We start from the raw sequence: 17,743 nt of genomic DNA, 5'->3' as shown, positions 1-17,743 counted from the left end.
CTAAAAAAAAAAAAACCCTCAAAACCCCTTATCAAATAAAAAAAATTAATAAATGCTCAAATTGAATCTTGCTGATAAGTCATCTTGAACAACAAAGCAACTTATCAATCATTTCCAATCAACAAATCCTAACATTTAATCACAGGCATATTGACACTTCAACATGGATCCACTTCTGTCTTTAAGCTTCTAATTAATAATTGTGTTTTCAAAATGCAGAATCATGAATAGTCCTTAAGGCTTTTCCTGTACAGAAGATGATGAATACTTGTACTTAGCCAATCAGAAGTTTATTTACTTGCTAAAGAATCTGTGCCTTTAAAGTAGAATCACAGAATCATAGAACCGTTCAGATTGGAAAAGACCTTCAAGGTCATTGAGTCCAACCGTTAAACTAATACCAAGTGGTGCCAAGACCACCACTAAACCATGTCCCTAAGTAGATTCAAACAATTAAAATTACTGAATTTTTGCCATTTTAAATCTCATTTTGAACGTTGCAGAAAGTGAATATCTGATAAATAATTACTGAAAAAGGCACTTTCCTCTGGGTTGTGGACTGCTGTTCCATGGATGTTACCTAGTATGACAGATTTATTGTACCATGGTGGGTACTATGGAGCAAATTATGTCATCCTTACTCACCCTTCATTCCAAGGGTGTAATTTCCTTTACAGAGTGGAAAAACAGTGGAACCTATTCTTACTGATTCACTGGATAAGGAAGACAATAACATGTTAAAAAATGCTGTAAAAAAACAAAATCAGATTGTTTCTAAGGTATTTCAAGGATGTATGGTTTCTTTCTCAGAAAGCTCAGACAAAAACTAGGCTCTGATGGGCTTCTGTTTACCAGCTACATTTATAATTAAAACTTTCCCAGTTTGTAGTCATCTCAGAAGCTTCCAGTCCCCCTTGACTTCTTGGTCCTGAATTGTGAAGATACCCTCACAATTATCAAGCCTGTTTGAAAACTACTGTCTCATATACAGGCAAATGCAGTAAAATAATGCCCCAAGAGAAATGCTGACAGTCTTGCCTTTTCTATCCCAAGAAAACAGTTCCTTTTACATGCTGAAAATGCTACAGTAGCTGTTTCACTGAACTACATAAAAATTAGAACAAAAGAAACACCTGTAGTTGAAATTATGAAAGTGGATTTGATACTGAAAACCAAATAATTTTGTATGCAGGTAGCTGAAGCTATCTCAGTGTTTTTCAACATCTCCTCTACAAAGCTTTCCAATGTGTTGAAAAGGCATTACAGTAGGCATTTTGCATTGTCACTGGCTTACCTCAAAGAGATATTAAATATCCAGAGTTGACACAAACAGCCTGCTCTATTTTGAAATTCTTATATTTGCTCTCGTCATCAGCATAATGAAAGATTACAGTTTTATGAAATCAGAGAGCTCTCCCTTTTAAAACTAGATGTACTTTACTGTGCGGTTTTGTGAAGGATGCTTTTCTTTGTTTTGGTTTGTTTTGTTTTGATTGTCTGTTTTTGAAATGACAATAATTTTTTAAAAAAGCATAAAGGCCTTTGGCTAATAGCTGAAAGGAACCAAATTCTGCAGATAAAAAGTTTTATAAGTGCCTCATATTTTTCTGGATGAATAATCATCAGTGTCCAGTGATCTTGTCCTAACTGATCACAGACAAACAAAGATCAAACGGTGCTTTCCAGAGTCTGTCTTGTCTGTGAGTTGCACTGACTCTCACAGTTTCCAGCTTCCCCGCTTGCTGGGGAAAGTTGCAAACCATTTCTATTCTCAGCTGCTCCTCACTGTCTCCTTCCCTAAAGAACTGTCCACAAGAGGGCTAGGCAGAGCATAGATTAAAAACACAAACCAAAAATCCATAAAAAACTCAATAGAGAGTAATCATGTTTTGATATGGACTGGGATTTTTCTGAAATGCAACTTCTATGGTAGTAGAAATTCATAAGCCTGTAAGACAGTTAAATTTGTACAACTTGTGCACATCCATAAAGCTTAACTGACAATTAGAAATTACAAGTTAATGAAAATGACCACAGAGCAGTGTTGCTCATAACAACTTATTTGAATAAGTAGCTTTTGTTTCGAAAAGTAAACAGGTAACACCTACCATGCCAAAAAAAAAAAAAAAAAAAAAAAAAAAAAAAATCAAGTGCTAAATAAGGAACTTGTCTTGGAAGAAAACAGGTTTTCCCTCAGGCTACTCTATACCTTCGTGATTCATTGTAAAATTTCAAACTAAAAAAAAACCAACCCAGCACATTACTCCACTTCTGCTTTCCTTGCTACTATTTCACTGTGCAGTTGCACCCAATATTCCCAAGCCAGTGAAGGCAGGGAAAAAAAAAAGAAACTAAATAAGTGAAAAAAATAAATTCTCCATGAAGTGTTCCTTTGTTATTCCACTAAGAAAATTAAATATGCTTTTTGGGCACTATGATAATATTTTTTTTTCGTTCGTCAAACTGACAAGTCTTAAGGAATTAAGTAAATTTTGGGGTCACCTCCACAGGAAAAAAAAAAAATTCTTTCACGGGCTCAGCGTGATTTTCTGTAGCATGATTCAAAGAAGAAAATTAAGTGTTTTATCTGATCAGCCTGATAGCTGTCTCCAGTCCTCCTCATTCTTCTGAGCACACCCCTCACTAACTGTGCACTGAATAGCATGGACAAAACAGCCCAGCCGCTGTCCTGCCCTCCAGTGTGCCTTTCTTCCACGAAGCCCCCTCAACTATTACTGTATTTGGGACCAACACCCTCAGAAATGTAAAGATGCAAGAAAAAAAAAAAGGGAAATCAAACTGAAATTTCAGTGAAGCTTGAATTTCGAAGAGCTGCAGTCAAATATCCATAGTTCAAACAGTATAAAATCCTACGATAGAATTTCTGCATCTTATTTTTTTGTTTGTTTTGCTAATAAGCTCTGATTGTGTGATCCTAAGCAATATAGGAACTCAAGTTTTTCAAAGCTTACTTAAGCCAGAAATATGAATTTATCATACTCTAAAGATACTTCTACATTATTTTGGGTATGAACCAATAGGGGAAAATAATAAAAAGGACAAAAAAAAAAAAAGAAGAGTTTTGTAAGAAGAGTAATACAGCATCAAGGCTTTCTGCATAGAATGTTGTGCTTCACATGTTTTCCATAAACCCAGGGTACAGACTGTGCTTAAAACAGATTTTTTTTGTTGTTGTTGTTTTTTTGCTTTATTTGCCTTTCCCCCCTGCTTTTTCTCTAATAGAAACAAAGAGAAAACCAGGAAAAAGCATTTGGATTAATGCCCAAAGTCCCATTTTAAGGTTTTTAAGGGAGTTTTTCTCCCAGATACCTAATGGTAGAGAGAAACAATGGTAAAGAGAGAGAGCACTATAAAATGCTATACGTCATTATGCACTATACGTAAATCCACAAAATGCACTATACGTAAAAAGCTGTACTGAAAGAGCATTGTTAAAGTTGAAAAATCAAGTACTCAGGAGACAGGAAAGCAAGAATTAACCTTGCCTCCCTTCATATGCAACATCATGTTGTCTTTAAATACATCATGGTGCGGGCGTTTTTTCTAAAGCCTCCCCCCACCTCATTCAGGGTATGTGAAGAATGGAGCTCAAGTAATGAACAGGTCTTTAATATTTTGGTTATTTTCATTGTTCAGTGTGTGTCCCTGGGACTCCACCCATGCACACTACTCAAACCGTGAGCTGAAGACAGAATTATTAATTTCCTTATGGGCTTTCCTATGGTGTTCATCACACAAAGCTCTGTGGGCTTCATGAAAGTTAATTTATCTTAACAAAACCTCTCTGAAGTGACAGGATAATATATCCCACTTTACAGACAGGCAGCAGAGGCACACAGGCAGCAGTCAATGCTGAGCTACTCAGGACCCAGGTCATGGGGTTTTGTCATGTTTTGTAATAATTTGCACCTTTGAGCACAGCACCCATTCATTTAAATTGAAGATATGACTACTCAGTGCTTCTTCATCTCAGCCCTTAGGATCTTGAGGTGGTCAGTCAGAAATGGGAAGCACACCATTACTGGCCATCTGTGAAACATGTGATGTAAGGGACTGTGCAGCATCGCTCAGGAACAACGGCAGTCAGAGACAGACTCTACTTTTCCAAGACAGATCTTAGCTGCCTTGAGGGGAAAGCATCCTTTCTCTTCCAATATTTATAAGAAATAAGGCAGAAGTATCACATATAATGGCATTCCTTACTTCCTGGGCTTGAGCAGGAACCCATTCTTAGACTAGGACAATTTTGTCTACTGAGTGAAATATGAGCCGAACTTAAAAAAAAAAAAGGAGCACCTGAAATAGAGCTTGCTCATAATTGCATGCAAATGCAAATGAAAGAAATTAATTAAGATAATGGACAAACTTCATTATTACATTTTCCAACTTTCAACCCCTTCATTAGTGCTTCGGCTCCTTGTCACATTTTTCTTTTCTCTTGACTTTCTCCTTTTTCTCCAGATTCTGGTTGCAGGGGTTTTTGTGCAGCTAGTTCTTTTGCAGGTCTCTTCACTCTGTGAAATGCCATATACGTACTCAGTCAGCGTTCAAGGCTATGAGGAATTTAGGCACGATGAATGAACACAGGCTTCTAAGGGATATGAGCTGTTATTGAGTGTATGCAACCCATATTTTTTCAGATCTTTGAATGTGGCCAAATGTGCAAGAATTTTCACAAGAGTGGCAAAGGTACAATGCCTAAAGACAAAGGCTATAACATTTGTTTGCCAACATATTTGACAACTCTACAAAATAACATGTCCTTGATCTGAAGAGTCAGAGTGTGAAGGTATGCCAAATAAAAGATCTTTAAGGTGAAACAGTACTTATTTCTAACCTTTATTATAATCTCCTCCTCTTCCTGGTTTCATAGATAGTTGATATATGTTTGAATAAAAGTGGGGAAAACCCCACAAACCTAATCACTGCCTCAAACTCTGTAAGACATAAATCACATAGAAACATCACAGCCCAAGTTCTTAGTTTCTCAAAATTACACATTTACAAACTATGAGCATGGAGTTTATAGCTTGTGTATATGCAGAACAGTAATAAGAAAAAGCAATTCCACCTAAGTAACAAAAAGCATCCTTTGGCAAGTATTCTTCAGTCTGGCAGTGCCCCAAATACTACTAGTTTTGAAAGGTCATACCTTTATTCTCTGTCATGATTAAGGCTATGGTGTTACTTTCATTGTGAAATAGCTATCAGTTGCATTACCATTTCTGGGAGCCCCTGGTTACATCATATACAGATATGAGAAATTTTCATCCCCAAAGTACTCAAAACATACATTTGTTTAGCTTTTCTCTGTTCTTCAAAGATTATAAATTCTCTGAGCATAGCCAAGGCTCTCACTGGTCTGGATATTGGTAATTCTGTGCATGTGTTATTTCCTTAGACTGAATAAATATGTAATTGTGTAAGTAGCCCCACTGATACTCTCAGGTTTGAAAGTTAACCCTCCACAAGTTTGTTTTTTTTTTTTTATAATTATTACCAAAATAATTACTCTTGAGTTATGCTTCTACTAGCTCTGATAAACTTGCAAGCATAAAAACACTGAAAAGTGATGGGCTGTTTGGTTGATTGGTTAGTTGGATTGTTTTTGCCATTACAAATCAAGCTTGTTCATAGGCTTCCTATATATTTTAATTAGTTATAGCAAAGATACAGTGATACCGTTGCAAAAAGACAACACTGATATGTTGGAAGAGGTGCACATGAACACTAGAATTAACAAAGCCAAAGAGCAGTCCTCAGTAAAGAAATCCAAGTTCCTTTTTTAAATTTTATACATCAGAAAATTCAAAATTTCCCTTGAAAATAGTAATCAAACCTTTGAAATAACAGTAAAAATGAAAAAAAAAAGCTGAGCATATCCAACAATCACACAAAATAATATAAAACAAAATATCAAAAATAACCTTTTTTTTTTATTTTGTTTTTAACCGAGTTTGTAGGATAGCAACAGTCAGCCATGGTCTTATTCAGAGAGGTGATTCCTAGAATCATAGAATAAACTAGGTTGGAGAAGACCTTTGAGGTCATGAAGTCCACCCATTAACCCAGCACTGCCAAGACCACCACTAAACCATGCCACTGAGGGCCTCATCTACACAGTTTTTGAACACTTCCAGGGATGGTGATTCCACCACTTCCCTGGGTAGCCTGTTCCAATATCTGATCACCCTTTCGGTGAAGAAATTGTTCCTAATATCCAATCTAAAGCTCCCCTAGTGCAGTTCAAGGCCGTTACCTCTTATCCTATCACTTGTTACTTGGGAGAAGAGACTGACCTCCCACCTCCTTTCAGGTGGTTGTAGAGAGTGGTAAGGTCCTGCCTGAGCCTTCTCTTCTCCAGACTGAACAACCACAAGCTGGTCATCAGCTGACTAGCTTTCTGCAGGTCAAGGTAGCCCGTACTGGTGCCTGTCTTTATAGGTCCAAAGCATTCCAACTTTATTGCTGATTGACAGCATAATAGTTTACATTTCTAACCTTTACTGAGCTTGGAATCATCACCTCCAAAGCCACTTTTTACCTTAATAGTTAAAACATATGCATAGATCTGGGGTCTGTAAGCTGGGCAGAGTTATGAACATGCATAGCCAGTTATGGTTTTGAAAGAGCACTTGATCTGGAACATGTCCTGAAGTAGTAATAAGACACAGGATGAACTGCACAATTCAGCTCCAAGACAGCATAAATAGGTCTTCCATTATGACATTTCTCTGGTATGTTTGAAAAACCATTCCCCTGTGCATGGACATTCTGGCTATGACCTAGGAGAGTATCCAGTGATGACTCATCTGTTAGAATCACTGAAAGGGGGAAAAGAGGCAGTAAAAACATCACATAAACCGTAGCATTCATGCCATAAAGCACAACTGATACTTTTCAAGTTAGGCTACATGAAAACTCTATCTACAGCATAAAAGGCAGAGATTTCACACAAGGTAACTAGAAACATTCACTGCCCACATTCATACAGCATGGTTGATTGTGGAGAAGCCACATCCATCAGGGTAAAATCTAACATTGATAGCAGGAGGTGGATTATCTTTGTTTTCTGCTTGCAGTATTTAACAGAAGCATATGGCTTGTTGCAGCACATGAATAATGTTAAAACAATAAACATGCAACCAAGTTTTAGGATTCTTTCAGTTAAATCAATTTCCTAATAAATACATCCTCTGTTCTGATATTTTAATAACCACATATATTTTGTGCCTCCCTGTGGCAGTAATTTAAGATTTCATTAGTTCCATTGACTACAAGGTATTTGGGAAAATTATTCCTGTTTCTAAATTATAAATTGATAAAATTAAACTTACCTATCAAGTGTTTTTAATTGGAATAAGCAAAAAAAGATAAAAAAGTGATCTATTTTTGTTTTCTGCTTTACTTCTAAACCAGGTGATGCTGCTTAGATCCTTTTTCCTCCTATCTAATTTACATTTAACTTGGCTGCTGATAATATGTCTCTAATTTGTAATTTCAGCTGATTACTGATGACGTACATGGGTTTGAAGTGAATCCTATAATCAGCCTTCATTTTCAGAAGTGACTTAGGATTTTGGCTGCCCATCTGAAAAAGATCTGATTTCTTTAATAGAAATTATTGAAACATTCACCATCTGAACCTGTAAAGACCCTCACAGGGTGTATCTAATCATTGAATCACTCACAGTCTTTGGTTACTTCAGGTAATTTAGATCCACCACCTTTAAAGACTTGTGTTTTTGTTTTACAGGTTTTCTTTGGTTTTGAATGTATCCATCATGAACTCCTTTAAAGTAATTAAAACTCTGTGGTAATAGAAAATCTTTCAGGCAGGCAATTGTTTTCCTATTTAGGGGACCATTTTAATAATTTAAATTATATTTTATTTACTGTACTAATTTTTTTATCAGAATTATTGTTATGCTTAATATATGACATCAATGGAATAGACCATTACCATGGAAAAATGGCTCCCTTATTTTAATAAAGAAAGATGGGAACTCATAAAACAAATGAACGCTAAAATGTAGACAAAATGATTGTTCTCCAGTCAGATGGCATTAGTTCTGAGAAAGAGATCTCTGCAGCTATGTCAGATGTCTCGTACGCATGTAATAATTTGGATGGTGCAGCAAGTAAGGTGAAAGTTGCATCTTGTGCCATTGTGGAACTGCTGCACTCCCACTGCCAAGAATGACAGAACCTGTCCAGCTCTTCATCTAACTGAAAAACATATTGCCCATGCAGACAAAATTCTCTTTAACTTGGTACATCTTGAATGTTTTTTTTAGTCTGTGATTAGCAGTTAAGTTCAGCTATTTGGCAGTCAAAGTGATTATCAGGTGCTCCTTTCAGATTCTGTTTAGTTTTTGTCTGAGCTTTGTGAAGGTATTTGGTGTTTGCTTAGTGCAACAAGCACTTTCTAGATGGCTTCTTATACAAGCAGCACAATGATTTTAGTCAGAGAACTTCCCTCAGTGCGGATTTTTTTTCAGGGTGTTTTGAACTCTTAATACAGTCAGGGCTAGTCTCTTGTCTAAACATTATTAATACATATATAGGCAGAAAACAAGGAAGAGAGAAGGAAACATTCACTGCAGGAGGAAGCATTCTTTCATATGCTGTAAGCACCTTCTCTGGTGTACATAAATATATATATGTTACTGTGGGTAATCTGTAGGATATTAACATCTATTTTTATCTAGCTAAATATATTTTCCACAGAAATCTATATAAATACATGTATCTTAAACACACTCTAAGTATCATCTCCTGTAGCTGCCTCTGCAGACAAAACTAACAACATTTTAATATAAGATGCTAGAAGCATAGTTATTTGGAGCAGGCAATAGTGAGCTCAATAGGATTACTGAGTAACTATTTTCCTCTCTCAGACCCTGTAAGAGGGAGAGAAAAAGGAGAAAACAGAAACAACTGAACTCACCAAAAAAATCAAACCACTGCATTGCCCTCCTAGCCACTGAATGTTTTGGAATATAAGACCGAAGATTGCCTCAGTACAACAAAGGCTCCCTGCTCTCCCTACAATCACAAGCTGTACACTATGCAAAAAGAAAAAAAAACCAAACAAAAAACCGCGCAGCTTTACCCCAGCATCAGAGCCAGTAGAAGTCAGAACAGGTAGAGAGGTGTAGGGATCAGCTAGAGAGGGAAGGGTTAAAGGCATTATCGCAGCCATTAGAGGGAAAAGTTGAAGCAATACAAGCACAGTAGACTTCTCTCTCTTCCCCCCTCCCCCCTTCTCATCCCCACTCCCCTCTTCCTGAGCTGTATCAGTGTGTAGGGAGGGCAGTTATCACGCCATCCTGAGCAGCAAGAGCTGACTTTGGCTGGAGCTGCCAGGTAGCTGAAAAAAGGCACAGAAGGCAGCTGATACCCACTTTTCAACGGTTTGTTTGTGTTTTTTTTTTTTAGTCTGAATCTGGACTTCAAGCAACACAGCGCCTGAGACAGCTCATCTGAACCACACTGTATTGCAATACTCCCTCTTCCCAAAGAAAAAGACTCCACCGAGTAGCAGAATGCTGCCAGTGTCGCAGCTAGGGCTACAATACAGAGCCTTTTTGTAACATCTCTCTGTTCACATATTTAGAGATACATACACAGACCCATATATCAATTCTTCCTTTTTTGAGGGTACCTTTGGCTTTTATTACCCTGATGTGACTTCTTCTTCGTCTTGGAATGATGGGGATCTTTCTAGCTTATGTTGGATTCATTTTCTTTTCAGTTATGTATATTCAACAAGGACTTTCTACCCAAGGTAAGATCACTTACTATCAAATTCGTATGTTTGTTTTTCTATGCTAAAATAGACTGAGAACAGGATTGGGAAGAGGATGGTATGAGGAAATAGAGACTAAAAGGAGGAAAAAAACCCACAGTGGATAGGAGATGAGGACACCAAACATCAGGTTTGCACTTAGGTTAAAAATTGTATTTAAATAGGAACAGAAGTGAGAAGTTTCCCCAAAGTGGGAATAAAACAGGCTTCCGTTGCTCGATTGCAAAGAGAGAAATAAGAGACACCTAGCAGAAGAGTAAAGGACTGTTGGTGAATGGACATATATGTGTTTGGGTGGTGCATGTCTGTGTATGTGCATGTATGCATACCATAAACACCTACCCATGCGTGCATAATTATTGCATTCAGACCAAGTACCGGGTGGGTAAACCTACTGCCTCTCTCAAAACATTTAGCCCCCTTTAGTGCTGCATCCCCTTTCCTCTCCTATCACCCTGTAGTCCTCAGAGTCAGACCTTCATTTCGAGTCTGTGAGTATTTCTCCCCACTTCCAAAAAAAAAAAAAAAGGGAAAAGAAATAGAAAAAAAGGGGAGAAAAAGACAAAATCGACCTCTTTAAAGCCCTCACCCGCCACCCCCGTCGCCTTCCTCCCTCCTTCCTCTCCGAAAGGCGCGCCTTGCATTTCAAGCAGCCCCAGCGCTGCAGGAGCCGGTTGTTTGGGACTTGCAGGCTGCGGCGACGCTGTCAGCACCATGGACAGATCCCGCGGGGGAGACCCCTGCGCCCGCCGTTCCCTGCTGGCAGCTCCCGCGGCTGCGCTCGGCGGTGCGGTCGCGGGAGGATGCCGGCAGCATCCCCCTCCACGACCCCACACCTCTCACACACACTGACCACGAGGTGAGGGAACGGACAAACAAGCAAAAACAACCCCAACCAAACAAACTTACAAGCCCCGAATACACAAAATGCAGAGTCCTCACTTTAAGCCGGTGACTACCAGCTGCTGACTAGGTGGGCGGCGGTGGAGGAAGGGGGTTGGGGGGGGGTGGGCAGAAAAAGGGACACCGTAAACCACAAAGCTAGCAGCTTTGCTAAGTATCTGTTGCCAAGCACAAATCTAAGAGGAAAAAGAAGTAACACAGGCTACTAAATTATCCCACCAGTTCAAGGTTAGCTAGGAAGACTAAAGAGCAAGAAAGAGGGGAGGAGACAATGAGCAATGTTTCCTTTGCATCATAATACGTTCTAGTCAGTCTGTAATAATGCATAACAGAAAGCAACATTGCAAGGTCTTCCCAAATTTTCCTCTTCTTGAAACACAGGTTTTATTTATTGCGTTGTTTGTATGTAGCCTCGCTCACTTGACTATCATGTTTCATTATGCTGCACATTTTTAAAGTGAGTTATAGGAACGGATGAGACTGGTGCCCTGGGCTGTGTCCCTCAGGATTAGTGTTTCAGCCTAACAGAGGTACACTGAAATAGGCAGATCCTGTTTATCAAAAAACTGGGATACAAAGGTGAAGGTTAGTTCTAGGAAGCGTCTACCAGGGCTGAGAAACAGAAGATGTATTGCTCCTTGGTCTGATTATGCAGGTAGAGGTTCTCAGAAAGAGTAACTAACTCAGGTAAAGCCTTTGAAATGGGCATTTTGATGAGTGGTTGTGACCTGTGCCTCAGAAGAGTGCCCGTTCCAACAGCCGCGCCAGCTGGCTGTGGAAGGTTTAACAATTTACACGTCTCCAGCTCAGCTCGACGAAATACAATGAATCAGTCTGATCTCCCTTTTCCTCTCCCAAATCAGTCTTGCACAAAATCCCTCTGTGAGTCTGATGAAATACTGCATTCTGCCCAAGGGTATTTGGACCTAATTTCATGAAACTTTACTAGCCCATGGGAGCAACCAGGGCGGTCTACAGCATTTCCCATGAGCAGAGCTTAGACTGTAAAGTAGGCAGATTTGTGCATAAGGGAGGAAAGGCAAAGCTGTGTATGAGAGAAACTGGGGGGGGGGGGGGGAACGAACAATGTGTGGGGAAACTGGAAGATAAGAAAAGAGGGACAATGAGAAAAGAGATAAATTAATTTGAAATGTAAAAAAAAAAAAGAGATAGGAGAAAAAAAGGCAACACAAAAAAAACCAAAGAATAAACAACGAGTAGGTGACAGGAGATCCCAATATGTTATGCATTTGTTTTGCAGCAAAATTCACTGAGTTTCCCCGAAATGTCACTGCCACTGAAGGGCAGAATGTGGAGATGTCTTGTGCTTTCCAAAGTGGCTCTGCTTCGGTGTACCTTGAAATTCAGTGGTGGTTTCTGCGGGCGGCTGAGGACCAAGAGGCTGGAGCTGAAGTGACAGGCACTCAGGTACTGATCTTCTGCTGTGGGCTTCCCAAACCACCAGAGAATGAATGCCATGGGAGAAAGGGTGGAGAGGGAAGGAGGGAAGGGGGGAGAGAAGGAGGAAGCAGAGGGAGGTTCTGGATCTCCCCAGGGACTTAATTTTGACCATGAAATAGCAGCACAAGAACCTGCAGAGAAAAATGCCTACCTCAAGGGACAGTGCCTTTGGTGCCTGTCACTCTCAGGATGCAGCTAGGGATGTTCACAAAACCGCATGGATTTGCAAAGTCTAATTTTTTTCTTTTTTTTCTCTGTTTCATTTTCCCTTCGGAAAGCAGCTGTTCAGAGACTGCTCCTTGTGGGATTTTTTTTCATCTCCCAAATGGCAAGATCCTACACGTGCCCTCCAATTTACAGCTGGTGCAGCCAAGTTGGCAGCCCCAACTCTCCATGCAGCTGCGACAGGAAGGCACACACTTGGGAGCAGAAGGGGGGAACCAATGCCCCAAAGAAGAAAAAAATAAAAACCATACAACAGCGCAATTTCAGCCTTCAGAGTAGGGCAGAGGGGGCCATGGCACCTACACTGCCACCCAGGGTCGCTCCTCCCTTCCCCCTCTGCCAGGGTCTCGGCGCTCAGCCGCGCCACGGGAGCCGGGTGTTCGGCGGGTCCCTCCGTAGGGCAGTGTCCCCCTTGCCGCTCCCGGGGGTGCCCGGCTGCCCGCGGCTCTCCCCGGCGCGGCCCGCAGGGGGCACACGCGGAGCGCCCATTGCTTCCTGTGCTCCGCGGCGGGGCGGGGGGCGCGGGCCCGCGGGGTCCCCGGGCTGGGGGCCTGCCACCCACAGCGCGCTGCTCTCCCTGCAGGTGGAGCTCCTGCCCGAGCGGGACCTGGACAGCGATGGCACCAAGATCAGCGTAAGTGGCGGCGCACGGCGCGGGTAGCCCCCGCCCGCCGGGCCGGCCCTGCCGGAGACACAGCCCACCTCGGGCGCTGCTGGCAGCCGCCCCGGAGCGGGCACGGCGGGGTGCGGCGAGGGTGGTCCCGTCCGCCCGAATCCCTTCCCCATACTCACAGCATGCTGAAGCGGGGGGGTGGCTCCTTCCTCGGCTCCTTTCCCGCCGGCCCCGGCAGAGGGTGCCAGCCCTGCCCCACGCAGCCTTCGCCCTCGCGGATCCCTGGGCATGAAGCGAGGTCCACGCAGACCTTCAGCAGGCTCTGCTTCCACGCCGTGAAGCAGCCAGCCTCCACCCGTCCTTAGACCTCCTATTTTCATTTACCCTGGGTGGCTGCTGAGCCTGCCTTAGCGTGCCAAAGCTGAGTTTAAGGCTGAAATTTGGCTGTGAAGCTGCATTTGCCTTCAGTGGGATGTGCAAGTGTTTAAATGGGTACTTTCCCAGGTTCATATTGCCTGGCAGAAAAAAGCTCATGAAGTCTTTGGACAAGACCTCCCTGCTGGGAGTAATTTCCACTCTTGGCCACTGAAACTGTTGCTTAGGAAAGTGGGGTTCTGACACCAGAGTTACCAATCTGCTGTTTGAAAATTAAACTAGAAAGTCGTCTCAACAAAATTATGAGCAACGTTGCTGCAACCATTGTCCAGGGAAAGGATGCCTTACTCAGCTGACCCATATGCTGCGCCAGGCACAGCCATAGCCCTTGACCTCAGAAGAGTTCAGACCCTCCTCCCTCAGCATCCCGAGAAATGTAGGATGGTGAGGTCATGGTGTGGTGCTTACTGCAGTGGAAAGACACAGATACTTGGCAGATACTGCAGCATGGGTATTCCTTATGAGCCCAGAGGGGTTTTCCCTTTCTCAGACACAATCCCTTCAGAAGTGCCTTTTAGCTACAGCCAAGGAAGTAAGTACCAGCAAAGCTTAAACCAGCAACAGATAGAGGTGAAACATTTTTGTTAAATCCTTTGCTGCTTTTCGATGCCTGCAAATAATTAACCAAGTAATCACAGTGGCTGAACGTGCAGCTAGGTATAGCTGAAGGGCATTTATAAAAGAGAATTCAAATACAGTATATTCAAAGTGATACATATTCTAGCCATACTTAGATTTCCTATGATACTTTTCACCATACACGAGAAATTATTTGTGTTGTCGACTGTATTTTCAGTTCCATTAGTAGACTATGTTACAAATAAGGCCCGCATGTGGTCTTTGAATACTATTCCACTAGATGTAGTACTCCAAGCCAATTAATTCCTTATCAATACTGGCCTGTTCAAAATCACAATAGTAATCCATAAGGTCTGTGACACAGTACAGGCTGTAAAGCTTGTCCCATCTTTCAAGTTAAAAATCTCTCTCATTATGTATGATAGTAATTCATGATGGGGTATTTAGACAGTGTTTTTATAAGCTTGTGTAAAACATTTTATTTTTACAATTAAAAAAAGTCAACATTATGTTGACAATCTAAATACACTTGTTACAAATGTAGCCTTCCTTTTTTTCCTTCTTGAAGGCAAACACAGAGTCTCCATTAGTAATACTGGCAAATATCTTCATGAAGAGGTGAGCAAACTTTAAGTGCGCTTAGTAAATTCTTTACAGAAATGGTAAAATATACTAACTGTGGTTTTAAGCTGTGCTGAAGTACACTGCTTTACTGGTTTTAAATTATAATTAGGCATAAATTGAAAACACGCATACATGCTGACTGCAAATTTCTAAATTCCAAATGCAAACCCTAACACAAATTCTGTTTTTTCATTAGTGTTATGCAACACTGTTAACTTTGCAGATATTGCAGTGGAACAAATGAAGGTGGGATATGACCTAAAGATCCTCTTTCCGTTCATATGAACTTTCTTTAATCCTTTTGCTGAATATGAGCTGTTCAGTAGAGATATATTATTATTGAATATGGTTTAAATAATGATCCAGCACTTTCCATATAATTAATATTGCATACATTATGCCTGAAAGTATGCAATCCATACTTCCAACTCAGTTTGCCAAGTATAAATTTCGAGCTGGATAAAACACAACAGGCTGTAAAGTCCGTCCAGTACCTTAAAGCAATAATGTATTCCCAAGTATTGCTCTTCAATTTATCAAGCAGGCAGAATAGGTGCTTTGCTAACACTGGTGACTGCAGCATACCAAGCTATCAGAAGCAATATGTCGTATAATCACCAATAACACCTGCCTAGTTTCAGTTGAACAGTTCTCCATCTTCATGGTTTGCCATATACTCATCACCCTGATGTTTCCTCATTGCCTGTCAGTGATATGACACAAAGCCACATTTGCATCCATGTTTATGTAATGGTGGATGTAAACTAGGTTCAGGAGTTCTTCAAAGCTGAAGTTTTCTGTCCCACTGAATCCCTTTTAACTGGCTTCCTGTGGGGCAAGAAATATTAATCCAGTTAGAGAGTAACAGACAATTAATTAAATATAAATTCTCTAAAGTTGATGAGCATACAGATGAACATACAGAAAGGAATATGTGTTACCTTTCCTAATGCATCTTAATACCTATCATGTATTTCTGGATGCATAATTTACTTGTGTGTATTTTAATTATGTGAGACAAAAATAAGTTATGTTACCCTCAAATATTAAAAGCAATTAAAAATAAATCAGGAGTTACTTTAGCTGACAACTTTTAAAACAATCTTGAGTATGTGCTACTTGAATATGTGCTGCAGAAATGATACGTGACTTCTAATAAGCACACACTTATATAAATGGGACAAAAGGAACTACCTGGCACAAGGTGTCTTGTTATGAAGGAGACAAATTGAATGTCAAATATGCAGTTTCATTGTAATGGAGACTACAAGCTAATCAAAGAAATTGTTATTAAAGAAGTTTAAATATTGGCCAACATTTCCAACAAAGTTGTTAATGCACAAGTCCAAAAGCTGAATTATTCAATAAAGTGAATAGATTGGAAAGGTTTAACCAATGAAGTGCAGAGATATTACATTTATGTAAGAAAGCTCATGAAGAATCTTCATGATCTTAAGTAATTAATTGGAATGAACATGGTAGTTTGGGTTGTTTGTCTGAGGCCAATTAGTCTTTCAGAGCAAACCATCTAAACAGTTTTAGAAAGAAGATGTCAGACCTCCTCATAGATACAAATAATCATGTTCATCCCTGATGCAACTTCCCTGCAGTAAGCACAATCACATCACTGATTAATTTGGCACTACATCAGTAGAGTCTTCCCAGAGAACAACACCTGACAACATGTTTGTTTGTTTGTTCTCCTGGCAAATTTGCAGACAGTGAAAGTACAAGGGAATGACATCTCCCACAAGCTGCAGATTTCAAAAGTGAGGAAAAAGGATGAAGGCTTGTATGAGTGCAGGGTGACCGATGCCAACTATGGAGACCTTCAGGAATACAAGGCCCAGGCATTTCTCAAAGTCAACGCTAACAGCCACTCTCGGCGAATGCAAGCCTTTGAGGCATCTCCAATGTGGTTGCAAGACGTGAAACCTCGCAAAAACATCTCAGCAGCTGTTCCAAGTAGCATCCATAACTCTGCCAATCAGCGCACGCGTGCCACCTCCAGCCCTGAAGCAGCAGCCAAAATTCCCAAACAAAGTCCACAATCAGGTATGGTAAAGCATTTTGAGCTTTCATTTGATTGCTTACCAGCATGTAGAAGGAGGCTAACTCAACAAGGTAATCAGGAATTGTGACTAGGAAGAGTGTGGTGCTCATTTATTCCTCCTTCTTTCTGGCTCTATTCCTCCTGCTATCTCCTTACATCCTAAAACCTGAAGAATGAGCTTCTGGGCAGAAGAAGCAAAAAGCCTTAAATTCCTATACGTGGATTTTGTCTCTACTGGTTATATCCACTTAAGTTTAGCTTCTTAATCAAAGCTTAGTTTTCCCTGTAGTGTGTGTGGAAACAGAGGGGCATGTCAATGAAGGACTCATCTCATTTTAAGATGGCTAGGCATGATAAATTAAATAAAACTCCCATTCAGAAGTGTTTCTTTGTAAGTTAATTTACACCTGTCACCTAACATTTATATCTCTAACATTTAGCAGAATTAATCTACTTCTAGTAACAACCCTATTTTCATAAGGAACTTGACTTCTAAATCTAAGCAGACCTTAGATACACCAGATTGTTTCTTCCTTGTATAGGCTTTAGAAAGATCATGGGTTTGTCAGAGAATGTGTGTTTGTCATCTTCAGCTGCTTGACCATTGGCTTTGGATCACATATTAAAATGCCAGTGCCTCACATGTAGAGACTAACATACTACACATTTTGTTTGAGAGACTTTCTGCAGCACTGTATAAATAACCTACAGGCAATATAAGTCTGCGTTTTCTACATTGATACAGTAAAATTCACAGTTATGCAAAGGTACGTGAATATACAGGAGGTGCAGATGTTGACCACTGTAGGACTGCAATAGAGAGATGGCAGGATAAAAAACTAAGACATGTTGTAAATACTCAAAAATCCTCTGGAAAACAAACTCTGCAAGTTTAAGGGGTTTTGGATTACCTCTGCTTACACTGAAGGCCCAATATAAGGCAGATCAGAACCTAGGTCGATATATATAATGGAAGCTAACCTTGTTTGTTCTGATGCATCATTTTTCTGCTACCAAA

The 17,743-nt window shown here is 40.4% G+C and overlaps 1 protein-coding gene across 4 annotated transcripts in view; it reads left to right on the top strand.

Moving 5' to 3' along the window:
* Window positions 1-9,080: 9,080 nt before the first annotated feature.
* Window positions 9,081-17,743, top strand: part of VSTM2A (V-set and transmembrane domain containing 2A) — a 33,501-nt gene continuing 24,838 nt past the window's right edge. The window contains exons 1-5 of one of the 4 annotated variants that reach the window (XM_030490165.1): window positions 9,081-9,168; window positions 9,463-9,811; window positions 11,997-12,163; window positions 13,005-13,055; window positions 16,391-16,727. In XM_030490165.1, coding sequence (XP_030346025.1) covers window positions 9,733-9,811; window positions 11,997-12,163; window positions 13,005-13,055; window positions 16,391-16,727 — 634 coding nt within the window. In that variant the 5' untranslated portion in view covers window positions 9,081-9,168; window positions 9,463-9,732. Of the gene's footprint in view, window positions 9,169-9,230; window positions 9,812-11,996; window positions 12,164-13,004; window positions 13,056-16,390; window positions 16,728-17,743 lie in introns of those variants that run through there. The other 3 variants (XM_030490182.1, XM_030490192.1, XM_030490174.1) reach the window with 3 other exon arrangements.

Source organism: Strigops habroptila, chromosome 1, assembly GCF_004027225.2.
Source record: "Strigops habroptila isolate Jane chromosome 1, bStrHab1.2.pri, whole genome shotgun sequence".
Taxonomy (NCBI): domain Eukaryota; kingdom Metazoa; phylum Chordata; class Aves; order Psittaciformes; family Psittacidae; genus Strigops; species Strigops habroptila.
This window is presented reverse-complemented; position numbering and strand designations above follow the sequence as displayed.